Genomic DNA, 12,110 nt, shown 5'->3' on the forward strand with positions numbered 1-12,110 from the left:
AAGGTGTGAATGATCTGTCTCCATCGTCACTACGGCATTGTTATTCCGACAACTCCTACAGGTGTTAACAATCTAACCAACTCATAACTGGCAGTGTTTTCCAAGGTATATTATAAACAAAAATCGTTAATTACATTATTCACACAGCACGCCCACCTGATCTCAAGATCAACACGCATCATACATACATACATACACACAAACAGCACAAGACTTAATCAGAAACATAATCAGCCATCCATACAGGTGGTTTTCTATTCCTCTGTGGCCGCTGATTTTCTCCCGTTTCTCTTTGAACACTTACTTGTGGTTCCACTGGTTCTTCAGAGACTGAATCATCACTTGACATTTCGCCTGAGCCGTCAGATAGGGAGGCTGGGACTATAACTGGTCGCACATCCAACACATGCCTTGGCATTCCATCAACGGAAATGTTTGAAGAGTTCACATGAATGACAATCCCTTTACGCCATTGAGTAGTACAATGGGCGTTTGGGGGCTTCACCCACACTTCCTCTCCCATCTTGATTAAAAGGGGCTTGTGTTGGCTGGTATCTGTTCCATTGGGGACTACTGAAGGATACCTCCACTCATATCTGTACAGTATACCGAAAGTTGTGGAACAGACGATTCAACTTGTCCAGATCTTGGTGTGCTGTTGTACCAAAATACTGCTTCTATAGGACTAATTCCTCCTCTCTCTGCAATAGCCTTGATGGTCCTATGATGTCTTTCAACTATTCCATTTCCTCCTGGTCGATAAGCAGCCCGAAACACCCTAACAGTGTTCCAATGAGACAACATATCTCCTAAACACTGCGACCTAAATGCTGTACTATTATCCAGTAATAGTTCGTCAACTGGCCCTCTTTCCAAAAAGATGCTATTCAACTCACCAGATATTTCTTGAGCATCTTCTCTCTTTACCTGCCTCCATATTGCAAAACGACCTGGACCACAATCCACCACTGATAAATAGGGTACCTGTCTGTAATGAGTAACATCAATAGCTAGGCGCTGCCAGTTTCTTTCAACACTTAATTCGCCTCCTTTGTGCATCACAGGCGCAGGATCAATGGACTAACAACGATCACAACACTGAACTACCTTCTTCACACATTCTCTGGAAACTTGAGGATCCATCTTTTTAGCTAAATATAGTGTTCTGTCAATTCCCATATGGTGTTTATTATGCAACTCTGTTATATCAACTACAGCACCTGCACAGAGTTGTGCATCTTCAACTTCACTGCTCACCAACCAATTCTTCTTGACTCTTGTCAAAATATCAGCTTCATTCTTCTCTGAAGGCACCATCTGAACAACGATACTCAAACCAAACTCAGTAATCAATTCCTTCAATGTACCCAAGCGTCTTTTGATTATCATCTCAGCAGCTCCTTTTGTGTGGACACGCTTCTCAGCACAGACTATAAATTTCAACCATGCCCCCACGGTTGCAGAGTCAGTCCTCACCTCTATCGACTCTAAACCCCATCTAATGGCTAAATTTACTCCTTTCAAAACAGCTTCTAGTTCGGCAACATTGATGTGGTTGAAATCGTCCTTTTTTCTAAGCCAAGCAGCATCCTCAGCAATCTTGCCATTTATCTCCAAAACTACACCCATAGCAATTTTGCTGGCATCACACCACACAACACCATGCTTTACACTCTGGACACACCAGTTTCCTCTCACAGGATCATCCAACTTTACTCTCAATTACTTCTTTAACCATCATCATGGACTGTTCACCAACAGGATCCTCCCAACGTGCTCCTGAGGCTCTTCTCTTAATGTAGCTACATGCAATTCTTAACCATCCAGCAATGGGATAATGACCCACTAATGTACCACAAACTGAAAACAATTCCCTCCTTGTAAGCATATCTGCAACTTTAGGCACCTTATTACCTCTCTGGAACATCAACTCTCCTCCAACTCTTTGCAGTTGCAATCCTAAAGCAGCACCTCCATTGAGTGACTCAGGGAGCTTTGTTATCAACCCAAAGGTATTCAAATGTCTAATCACCTCATCAGCAGAAGCTATCGATTCATTCACAAGAATGTCATCTATATATGAACTGGTTGCTCTCTCTATTTTTTTCATCCTTACTTAATATAGTCTTTAGTCCCATCCATCCATATACCAAGGCACTTCCCCCAATTTTGGGGGGTAGCCGACATCAACAAGAAACAAAACAAAAAAGGGGACCTCTACTCTCTACGTTCCTCCAGCCTAACCAGGGACTCAGCCGAGTTCAGCTGGTACTGCTAGGGTGACACAGCCCAACCTACCACATTTTCCACCACAGATGAAGCTTCATACTGCTGAGTCCCCTACTGCTGCTACCTCCGCGGTCATCTAAGGCACCGGAGGAAGCAGCAGGGCCTACCGAAACTGCGTCACAATCGCTCGCCATTCATTCCTATTTCTAGCACGCTCTCTTGCCTCTCTCACATCTATCCTCCTATCACCCAGAGCTTTCTTCACACCATCCATCCACCCAAACCTTGGCCTTTAGTATCCTAGACATAATCTGTGGTGCAGAGTTCAACCCGAATCCCAATCTTGTAAGGCAAAAAGTCTGTCTCTTATAGTTCACCAGTTGATATGGCCACAATTTTTCGTCAACGCTCAACTGTAAGTAGGCCGACTTCAAATCCACAACAGACACATTCTCACCTGTCTGTCGCCATTTCCGCAGTGTCTCACTGCATACATCAGTCACATCATCACCAGCGTGACACCTGACATTCACATTAAGTTCCCGAAAATCAGGCACTGGTCTCACCTTGTTCTTTGTTGGCTGTTCCACTGCCATTAGAGGAATGATACCAACGTCAACCTTTTCTTTCCATGGAACTAAAATACCTTTGGCAATCCACCTGTCCACTTCCTTCTTCCAACCATCAAGCTTTTTATCATAATAGCTTACTTTATTCTTCAGTGTCACAGTTTCATTATTTTCCCAAAACCACCTGACTGTCCATTTCTGTCCATCAAACCTAGCATGAAAGTCTGGATCTTCAATTACAACTGTTGAACTATTTTTATCCCTCTCACCACAAAGTCTACGCTTAATTTCTTGACCAACTGAAGCAACACCAAAAGCACCAAAACATACCTTTCCTTGGGTCACTGTGACACCTCCCAATTGGTCAATAACATCAACTCCTAACACCACATCAACGCCATTAACCAGTTGATTCGACACTACAGCCCTCACTGTCACACATTTACCGTTCACACCCAGCTCCACACAATCTGCAACTTTACACTTAATATGACTCCCATCAAAAGCACTGATGTACACTTCTCCTTTACAGCGAGGCACAAATTTAGAGTGTACCACAGATGTAGAGCAGCCAGTATCTACAAGACCCTTTGCAGTCAAATTACCAATCCAAACATCAATTATAGGCAATGTATCAAGGTGCACCTTTTTATCATCAAAAGGGCGGCTACAGGCGCAGTAGTCCCCCCTTGCTCGTTTTCCGCAACCTGTTCCTGACAACGACTGGCCATATGACCAATTTTATTACACCTATAACACCTCACCTGTGTCTCTTTACAGTCTTTTATCATATGAGGGCCACCACATCGGAAACACTGACCCCTAAACTGGAAAGGCCTACCCGTATTCTCATGTTTTGCACCAACTCCTTCTCCACCCTTTCTGACAGTTACAGCTACCACACCATCTTGCTGTTTAGATGACAAAATCCTAGCATGGCTAATCAATTCACTCATTGCCATTGTCATCACATTTGGCAATTGCTGTAAAGCAACACTAATATTATCTGGAAAACCATTAACCCTTTTACCCCCGGGGTATTTGGAAATTTCCAACTCTTAACCCCCAGGGGGTTATTTTTTTCCCAGCACATTTTGCAGTATATTCTTTTTTTAAATTGCTCTAACAGCCTTAATTTTTGTCATAGAGAGGTCAGGTTGGTCTCATTCTCTTGGAAAATGCTTGAATTTTCTAAAAAAATTATCAAAAAATATGAAAAACAAATTTTTATGGCATTTTTTTGCAAGGACGTACCGGTACGTCCATGGGGGTAAAGGGATGGCTTTTGTGAAACGTACCAGTACGTCCTTTGGGGGTAAAAGGGTTAACAAACGTTAGTTTTACAACATTTTCTAAACCAACCTTATCAAACTTAGCTAAACCCGCCAGCCTCCTAATCTCATTAGCATACACATCAACTGGTTCTCCCGTCCACTTCAATTGAACAAGTTTTCCAAAAGCAGAGAACGGATCATCAGAAAAGGCTACTTTCAATTTTTCTTGGATTTTTGCCGCACATTCTTGGTCTTCATCACCCATCTCCATAGAAAGTGCTAGAGCATCACCCTCCAGATACAAAGGAATAAAACTGGCTAAGTCAACTATTTTCTGTAGCTTAGCCACTAAGGTCACCTTCTTCAACCATGACACAATGTCTCCTTCGCCGGTGAATGGCTTAACCCTTTTACCCCCAAAGGACGTACTGGTACGTTTCACAAAAGCCATCCCTTTACCCCCATGGACGTACCGGTACGTCCTTGCAAAAAAATGCTATAAAAATTTGTTTTTCATATTTTTTGATAATTTTTTGAGAAAATTCAGGCATTTTCTGAGAGAATGAGACCAACCTGACCTCTCTATGACAAAAATTAAGGTTGTTAGAGCAATTTAAAAAAAATATACTGTAAAATGAGCTGGGAAAAAAATAACCCCCGGGGGTTAAGGGTTGGAAATTTCCAGATACCCCGGGGGTAAAAGGGTTAATCATGTCCATTGTAATCTTAGATGCCATACTTTCTTGGAATAGGCCAAAGATATAGCTTGTAGTTAAAACTCACCTTACAAGTTCCCTCTGTGGTAGCATGGACGACCTTCGAGTTGCAACTCACCAACCAATGAGGCCAACAGCAGGAAAGGACCCACACCACCTATTCACAACCTCAGAGCCCCGGGGCAATTACCCTACCTGGACAACAGCTACCTGACAACTCCTCAAGGTGTGAACGATCTGTCTCCCTCATCACTACACTGTTTTTCCGACAATTCCTACGGGTGTAAACAATCTAACCAACTCATAAGTGTGGCATCGTTTTCCAAGGTATATTACAAACAAAAATCGTTAATTACATTAATCACACAACAAGTCCCTTACAGCACCTTCAACAATGATGTGTTTTCCCTTGATGGCAGTAGACTCTGATGAAGATATTGCATCACTAAATTCTTATAATAAGTTAGTTAAATAAAAGGACCGTAAATATTAATCTGTAGTGTGGCTTGGCCCCGCAACTGGGCCCCCTTCATCATCGGATTCCATCTTTTCGGGGATATCCGAAAAGAAATCGCAGCGGTTCCGTCGTTTTGAGGATTCAAGGTTGAATCCCTTGTCGTGTTTCTTGTGGCCCTGAAAAAACAACGGCATGAAATGCTTACAAATTCAACTCAACACGTAACTGTTAATGATTCCCTAACGTCAAGTTTCAAATGTAGTGCTGTGAAATATAAAATTAACAAAACAATATTTATAGCATGGAAGGAATTATCAAAATTTTGAAACAAGTCTTAATAAAATATTAACTCATGGCTGCCAAACTAAAAAGCACTGTATTACAAACCCACCATAATTCTATAAACCAAGTTCTTTATATTCCCAAATGTTAAACTATTAAAACTTCAAAAGTTCAAAGTGGGAGCAAATGTTTTTATGTTGACCAGGCTGACATGAGTCTTTTTATAGTTTATATATAACATATCTGTTTTTGACGTTGTTAATAGTTTCTATATGACATATCTGTTTTGACATTGTTACTGTTTTTAGAATGATTTACTGTTAATTTGTTATCATCATCGATTTATTTCCTTATTTCCTTTCCTCACTGGGCTATTTTTCCCTATTGGAGCCCTTGGGCTTATAGCCTCTTGCTTTTCCAACTAGGCTTGTAGCTTGGCTAGTAATAATAATAATAATAATAATGTAAAAAAGCATCCAGCATTGCAAGCATATTCCAATCCTAAAGCCACAATCCTCCAATAATTTTTATATGACATACTGCTGCTGCCTCCGATGCCTTAGATGACCGCGGAGGTAGCAGCAGTAGGGGATTCAGCATTATGAAGCTTCATCTGTGGTGGATAATGTGGGAGGGTGGGCTGTGGCACCCTAGCAGTACCAGCTGAACTCGGTTGAGTCCCTTGTTAGGCTGGGAGGAACGTAGAGAGTAGAGGTCCCCTTTTTGTTTTTGTTTCTTTGTTGATGTCGGCTACCCCCCAAAATTGGGGGAAGTGCCTTGGTATATTTATGTATGTATATTGTATATTGTACAGTACTAGAGAAACATATATATATATATATATATATATATATTTGACCAAGGAAAAATGCTGGCTGATAGCTATAGTTTGCACAAAGACATGACAACAAAGGTACACCAACACTTAGGACGGGGAAGCATCTACAATCAAAGTAAAGGTTACTGGTTACTTTGAACCACAAGATGCCAGTTATTATTATTATTACTAGCTAGGCTATAACCCTAGTTGGAAAAGCAAGATGCTATAAGCCAAAAGGACTCCAACAGGGAAAAATAGCCCGGCGAGGAAAGGAAATAAATAAACAAACAACCTGAGAAATAATGAACAATTGAAATAAAATATTTTTAAAACAGTAATAACATTTAAAAAGATATTTCATATACAAACTATAAAAAAAAACTTAAGTCAGCCTGTTCAAAATAAAAAGATTTGCTGCAAGTTTGAACGTTTGAAGTTCTCCCGAAAATGTATGCAAGAGCCCTAGTAACCTTCCTATGAAAATGAAAAATATGAAAAGGCAAGAGAAGACTGTTCTATGACAGAATTTCAGCTTGATTTTACTAGTTCCCTTGCTATGTTTATAGTACAAGTGTGGCGAGAAGACACTACAGAAATAATGTAAGTGGGCATTCAGATTACTAAAACGTAAGACTGGCATTCAAACTTTATAATACACAGCTGGTAAGAGAATTAATAAAGAACGCTTCTTAAAAATAACTGGAGAAAAGTATGGCGAGAAGATTTACTACAGTAATAATGTAAGTGAACATTCAGATTACTAAAACGTAAGACTGGCATTCAATCTTTATAATACACAGTTGGTAAAAGAATCAATGAAGAACACTTCCTAATAATAAATGGAGAGCTAGAGAACCTACTTATAGGGTTGGCAATGAGGTTTGAGAAAGGATGAATTGATTTTTTTTATTAAATCACGTCACCCAGAGGGATACCACTTACAAGTGGCGCACACTGCACGATAATAGAGATTCTCTGAAACATCTCTTCTCAGGATTAGATTGGATTTATGAATTTAGTTTATATAGTCGAGTGTTGGGGCCTGTGAGACCCTTTGTTACCCAAATGCAACTGGGGAAAAACCCTTCAGTTATTATTATCATTTCTAGCAAAGCTACAACCACAGTTGGAAAAGCAGAATGCTTGCAAGCCCAAGGCCTTCAACAGGGAAAATAACAAGAAAGAAAGGAAATAAGGAAATAAACTATATAAGAGAAGTAATGAATAAGAAATATTTTCTTAAAATCAGTAGCAACGTTAAAATATATCTGTCATTTATAAACTCTGAAGAAAAACTTGTCAATCTCTTCATCATAAAAATCTTCGCTGTAAGTTTGAACTTCTGAAGTTCACAGAATCACCTGCCAGATTAGAAAGTTCATTCCACAATCTGGTAATACCTGGAATGAAATTTCTAGAATACTGTGTAGTGTTAAGCCTTTTGATGAACAAATAGAATTACTATGAGATAAAAGTTTGAAGAGTTGGAAGACCCAGGCCTACTTGGCTGAGGGTTATGAAACGTGAAGTAGGAGATGATGAAAGGAGAAGTATTGATTAAAAGCTCAAGATAGGGATGACTGGCAAAATCCAACCGAGGCCCTTTTGCGTTAATAGGGAGGAAGATATACATGCATATTTTCAGATAGATAGCCAGATTTCAGTAGGAAAAATATCTATATTTCAGGATAAAACAACATTAGATTTCAGGATGATAAATAGCCAAACCTCAAGATGTTATGTAGCCAAATTTTAAAACAATATCACAAATTTTTAAGTAATATGTTATTTTTATAATAAAATAAATTTTTGAATATACTTACCCGGTGATTATATAAGCTGCAACTCTGTTGCTCGACAGAAAACTCTACGTTAAAAATCCGCCAGCGATCGCAATGCAGGTAGGGGGTGTACTTCAACAGCGCCATCTGTCGTGCAGGTACTCAGTACTCAATGTAAACACAGAACTCAATTTTCTCCTCGGTCCACTGGGTCTCTATTGGGGAGGAAGGGAGGGTCCTTTAATATATAATCACCGGGTAAGTATATTCAAAAATTTATTTTATTATAAAAATAACATTTTTCAATATTAAACTTAGCCGGTGATTATATAAGCTGATTCACACCCAGGGGGGTGGGTAGAGACCAGCAAATAATTGTTTACATTATTATGAGCTAAGGATTTTTTATTTCATTTTAGCAGTTATTCAAAATAACAAACAAAATAAATAAGTACCTGGTAAGGAAGTCGACTTGAACAATTACTCTGCCTTTTTAAGTACGTCTTCCTTACGGAGCCTCGCGATCCTCTTAGGATGCTGAGCGACCCCTAGGAGCTGAAGTATCAAGGGTTGCAACCCATACAACAGGACCTCATCAAAACCTCTAATCTAGGCGCTTCTCAAGAAATGACTTTGACCACCCGCCAAATCAAGTAGGATGCGAAAGGCTTCTTAGCCTTGCGGACAACCCAAAAACAATAATAAAACATTTCAAGAGAAAGATTAAAAAGGTTATGGAATTAGGGAATTGTAGTGGTTGAGCCCTCACCCACTACTACACTCGTTGCTACGAATGGTCCCAGAGAGTAGCAGTTCTCGTAAAGAGACTGGACATTCTTAAGATAAAAAAGACGCGAACACTGACTTGCTTTTTCAATAGGTTGCGTCGATTATACTTTGCAGAGATCTATTTTGTTTAAAGGTCACGGAAGTTGCGACAGCTCTAACTTCGTGTGTCTTTACCTTCAGCAAAGCTTGGTCTTCCTCATTCAGATGGGAATGAGCTTCTCGTATTAACAGTCTGATAAAATAGGATAAAGCATTCTTTGACTAGGCAAAGATGGTTTCTTAACTGAACACCATAAAGCTTCAGACGGGCCTCGTAAAGGTTTAGTTCGTTTTAAATAGAACTTAAGAGCTCTTACAGGGCATAAGACTCTTTCTAGTTCATTTCCAACCATACGATAAGTTTGGAATATCGAACGATATTGGCCAAGGCCGAGAAGGCAGCTCGTTTTTGGCTAGAAAACCAAGTTGTAGAACATGTAGCCGTTTCGGATGAGAATCCGATGTTCTTGCTGAAGGCATGAATCTCACTGACTCTTTTAGCTGTGGCTAAGCATACCAGGAAAAGTGTCTTTAAGGTGAGATCTTTCAGGGAGGCTGATTGTAGCGGTTCGAACCTGTCTGACATAAGGAATCTTAGTACCACGTCTAAATTCCAACCAGGTGTAACCAAACGACGCTCCTTCGTGGTCTCAAAAGACTTAAGGAGGTCCTGTAGATCTTTATTGTTGGAAAGATCTAAGCCTCTGTGACGGAAGACTGATGCCAACATGCTTCTGTAACCCTTGATAGAGGGAGCTGAAAGAGATCGTTCTTTCCTCAGATATAAGAGGAAGTCAGCTATTTGAGTTACAGAGGTACTGGTCAAGGATACGGATACTGACTTGCACCAGTTTCGGAAGATTTCCCACTTCGATTGGTAGACTCTAAGGGTGGATGTTCTCCTTGCTCTAGCAATCACTCTGGCTGCCTCCTCCGAAAAGCCTCTAGCTCTCGAGAGTCTTTCGATAGTCTGAAGGCAGTCAGACGAAGAGCGTGGAGGCCTTGGTGTACCTTCTTTACGGGTGGCTGACGTAGAAGGTCCACCCTTAGGGGAAGTGTTCTGGGAACGTCTACTAGCCATCGAAGTACCTCGGTGAACCATTCTCTCGCGGGCCAGAGGGAAGCAACTAGCGTCAACCTTGTCCCTTCGTGAGAGGCGAACTTCTGCAGTACCTTGTTGACAATCTTGAACGGAGGGAATGCATATAGATCTAGATGTGACCAATCTAGGAGAAAGGCCTCTATATGAACTGCTGCTGGGTCCGGGATTGGTGAGCAAAATATTGGGAGCCTCTTGGTCATCGATGTTGCGAAGAGATCTATGGTTGGCTGGCCCCAGGTGGCCCAAAGTCTCTTGCATACATCCTTGTGGAGGGTCCATTCTGTTGGAATTATTTGTCCCTTCCGACTGAGACAATCTGCCAGGACATTCAAGTTGCCTTGGATGAACCTCGTTACTAGTGATATGTCTAGACCTTTTGACCAGGTGAGGAGGTCCCTTGCGATCTCGTACAACGTCAGAGAGTAGGTCCCTCCTTGCTTGGAGATGTACGCCAAAGCCGTGGTGTTGTCCGAGTTCACCTCCACCACTTTGCCTTGAAGGAGAGACCTGAAGCTTTTCCAGGCCAGACGTACTGCCAGTAGCTCCTTGCAGTTGAAATGCATTGTCCTTTGAATCGAGTTCCATAATCCCGAGCATTCCCGACCGTCTAATGTCGCACCCCAGCCTACGTCCGATGCGTCCGAGAAGAGAACGTGGTTGGGAGTCTGAACAGTCAGGGGAAGACCCTCTCTTAGGTTGATATAGTCCTTTCACCAAGTCAGACAAGACTTTATCTTTCCGGAAACCGGGATCGAGACCGCTTTTAGCGTCTTGTCCTTTTTCCAGTGAAAAGCTAGATGGAATAGAAGAGGACGGAGGTGTAGTCTTCCTAGTGACACAAATTGATCCACGGATGACAGTGTCCCTACCAGACTCATCCACAGCCTGACTGAGCAGCGTTCCTTCTTCAGCATCTTCTGGATGGATAGCAGGGCTGGGGGCTGATCGTCTTGTTCAGCAACGTCCTCATCAGAGGGTTCCTCATCCGAAACTGATGAGGAAACGGCAACGGAGTGGGCAACGTCTGACTCGCTGAATCCGGTCGCACTGGTGGATGTGTGACGGAGCCGGACGCAATATCATGGAACTGCTGCACAGTCTGTGAACTGTCAACAACCATGGGTGAGCGAGGAAGTACAGCGTCAACCCGAAACTGTCTAGACCGTCTGGGTTGTGCAGTCAACACCCTACCGGGTTGCTGAGGTTGACGCACTGCGTCACAACAAGTCACCTCTGCTGGTTGTTGAACGTCCTGAACGTCAACAACCACCTCCGAGCGTCGCTTAACGTCAACGTGCGGCTGGCAACCCACACTGGGTCGCATCGGTGGAGGAACCACCTCAACTGGCAGACGCGAGTAGGTTACCTCAGCGTCAACAGGGCGCACAACCGACCGGTTGGAAGGTTGTTGGCCAGAAGGAGGAACCACCTCAACTGGCAGACGTGAGTAGGTTACCTCAGCGTCAACAGGGCGCACAACCGACCGGTTGGAAGGTTGTTGGCCAGAAGGTTCTTCTCCGCATTTAAGTCCTCTATCAAGGACGCAAGCTTGGACTGCATGTCTTGCAGCAAAGCCTATTTAGGGTCTACGGGAGCAGGTGTGGCAACAGACGGGGTTAGCGACTGAGGCAGAACCGTTTACCATCCCTGAAAGCCTTGTTATGTGTGACATAATAGTACAGCAAAACTTCAAAGGCTCGACAAAAGCTAGTTGACCTGTAAACAACTTGGAGCGTCTCCTGGCTAGGCGCCAGGGCGAGTCTACCAGAATTGAGAAGTCTATCTGGGCAGAGGCATGAACTCCCAAGCCGAGAACTTCTCTCGTGTCATATCAGACTCTCGCTCTATAAGCCAGTTTAAAAGAAGGGAAATCAAAGGCTGTATCCCTAAAACTCCTCCTGGTGCAAAAACCAGTCGCCTAGCCAACGTAACGCTCTCTAGGAGAGCGAGAGAGCACTAGCTTAAAAACAACGGCTTCGAAGTAGCTAGGCCTAGTGTAAGTTCTGACGTTAAGTCGAACGAGGAGCAGCAGTTACAAGATCCGGACGAAGA

The 12,110-nt window shown here is 42.3% G+C and overlaps 2 protein-coding genes and 1 long non-coding RNA gene across 4 annotated transcripts in view; all 3 read right to left on the minus strand.

Annotated features, from left to right (window-relative positions):
- Positions 1-570: 570 nt before the first annotated feature.
- LOC137648247 (uncharacterized) lies at positions 571-1,059 on the minus strand. Its single transcript, XM_068381171.1, has one exon. The coding sequence runs from the start codon at positions 1,057-1,059 to the stop codon at positions 571-573; it is 489 nt and encodes a 162-aa protein (XP_068237272.1).
- A 1,415-nt stretch (positions 1,060-2,474) lies between these two features.
- LOC137648248 (uncharacterized) lies at positions 2,475-4,523 on the minus strand. The gene is made up of 3 exons (XM_068381172.1): positions 4,161-4,523; positions 3,563-3,781; positions 2,475-3,386 (listed from the first exon to the last, which is right to left on the minus strand). The coding sequence occupies exons 1-3, from the start codon at positions 4,521-4,523 to the stop codon at positions 2,475-2,477; spliced, it is 1,494 nt and encodes a 497-aa protein (XP_068237273.1).
- Positions 4,524-5,129: 606 nt separating this feature from the next.
- LOC137648755 (uncharacterized) overlaps positions 5,130-12,110 on the minus strand; it is a 52,139-nt gene continuing 45,158 nt past the window's right edge. For both annotated transcript variants that reach the window (XR_011045695.1, XR_011045694.1), the window contains exon 4: positions 5,130-5,421. This is a non-coding gene — a long non-coding RNA (uncharacterized lncRNA). The remainder of the gene's footprint in view (positions 5,422-12,110) is intronic.

This window comes from Palaemon carinicauda, chromosome 10 (genome assembly GCF_036898095.1).
Source record: "Palaemon carinicauda isolate YSFRI2023 chromosome 10, ASM3689809v2, whole genome shotgun sequence".
Lineage (NCBI taxonomy): Eukaryota > Metazoa > Arthropoda > Malacostraca > Decapoda > Palaemonidae > Palaemon > Palaemon carinicauda.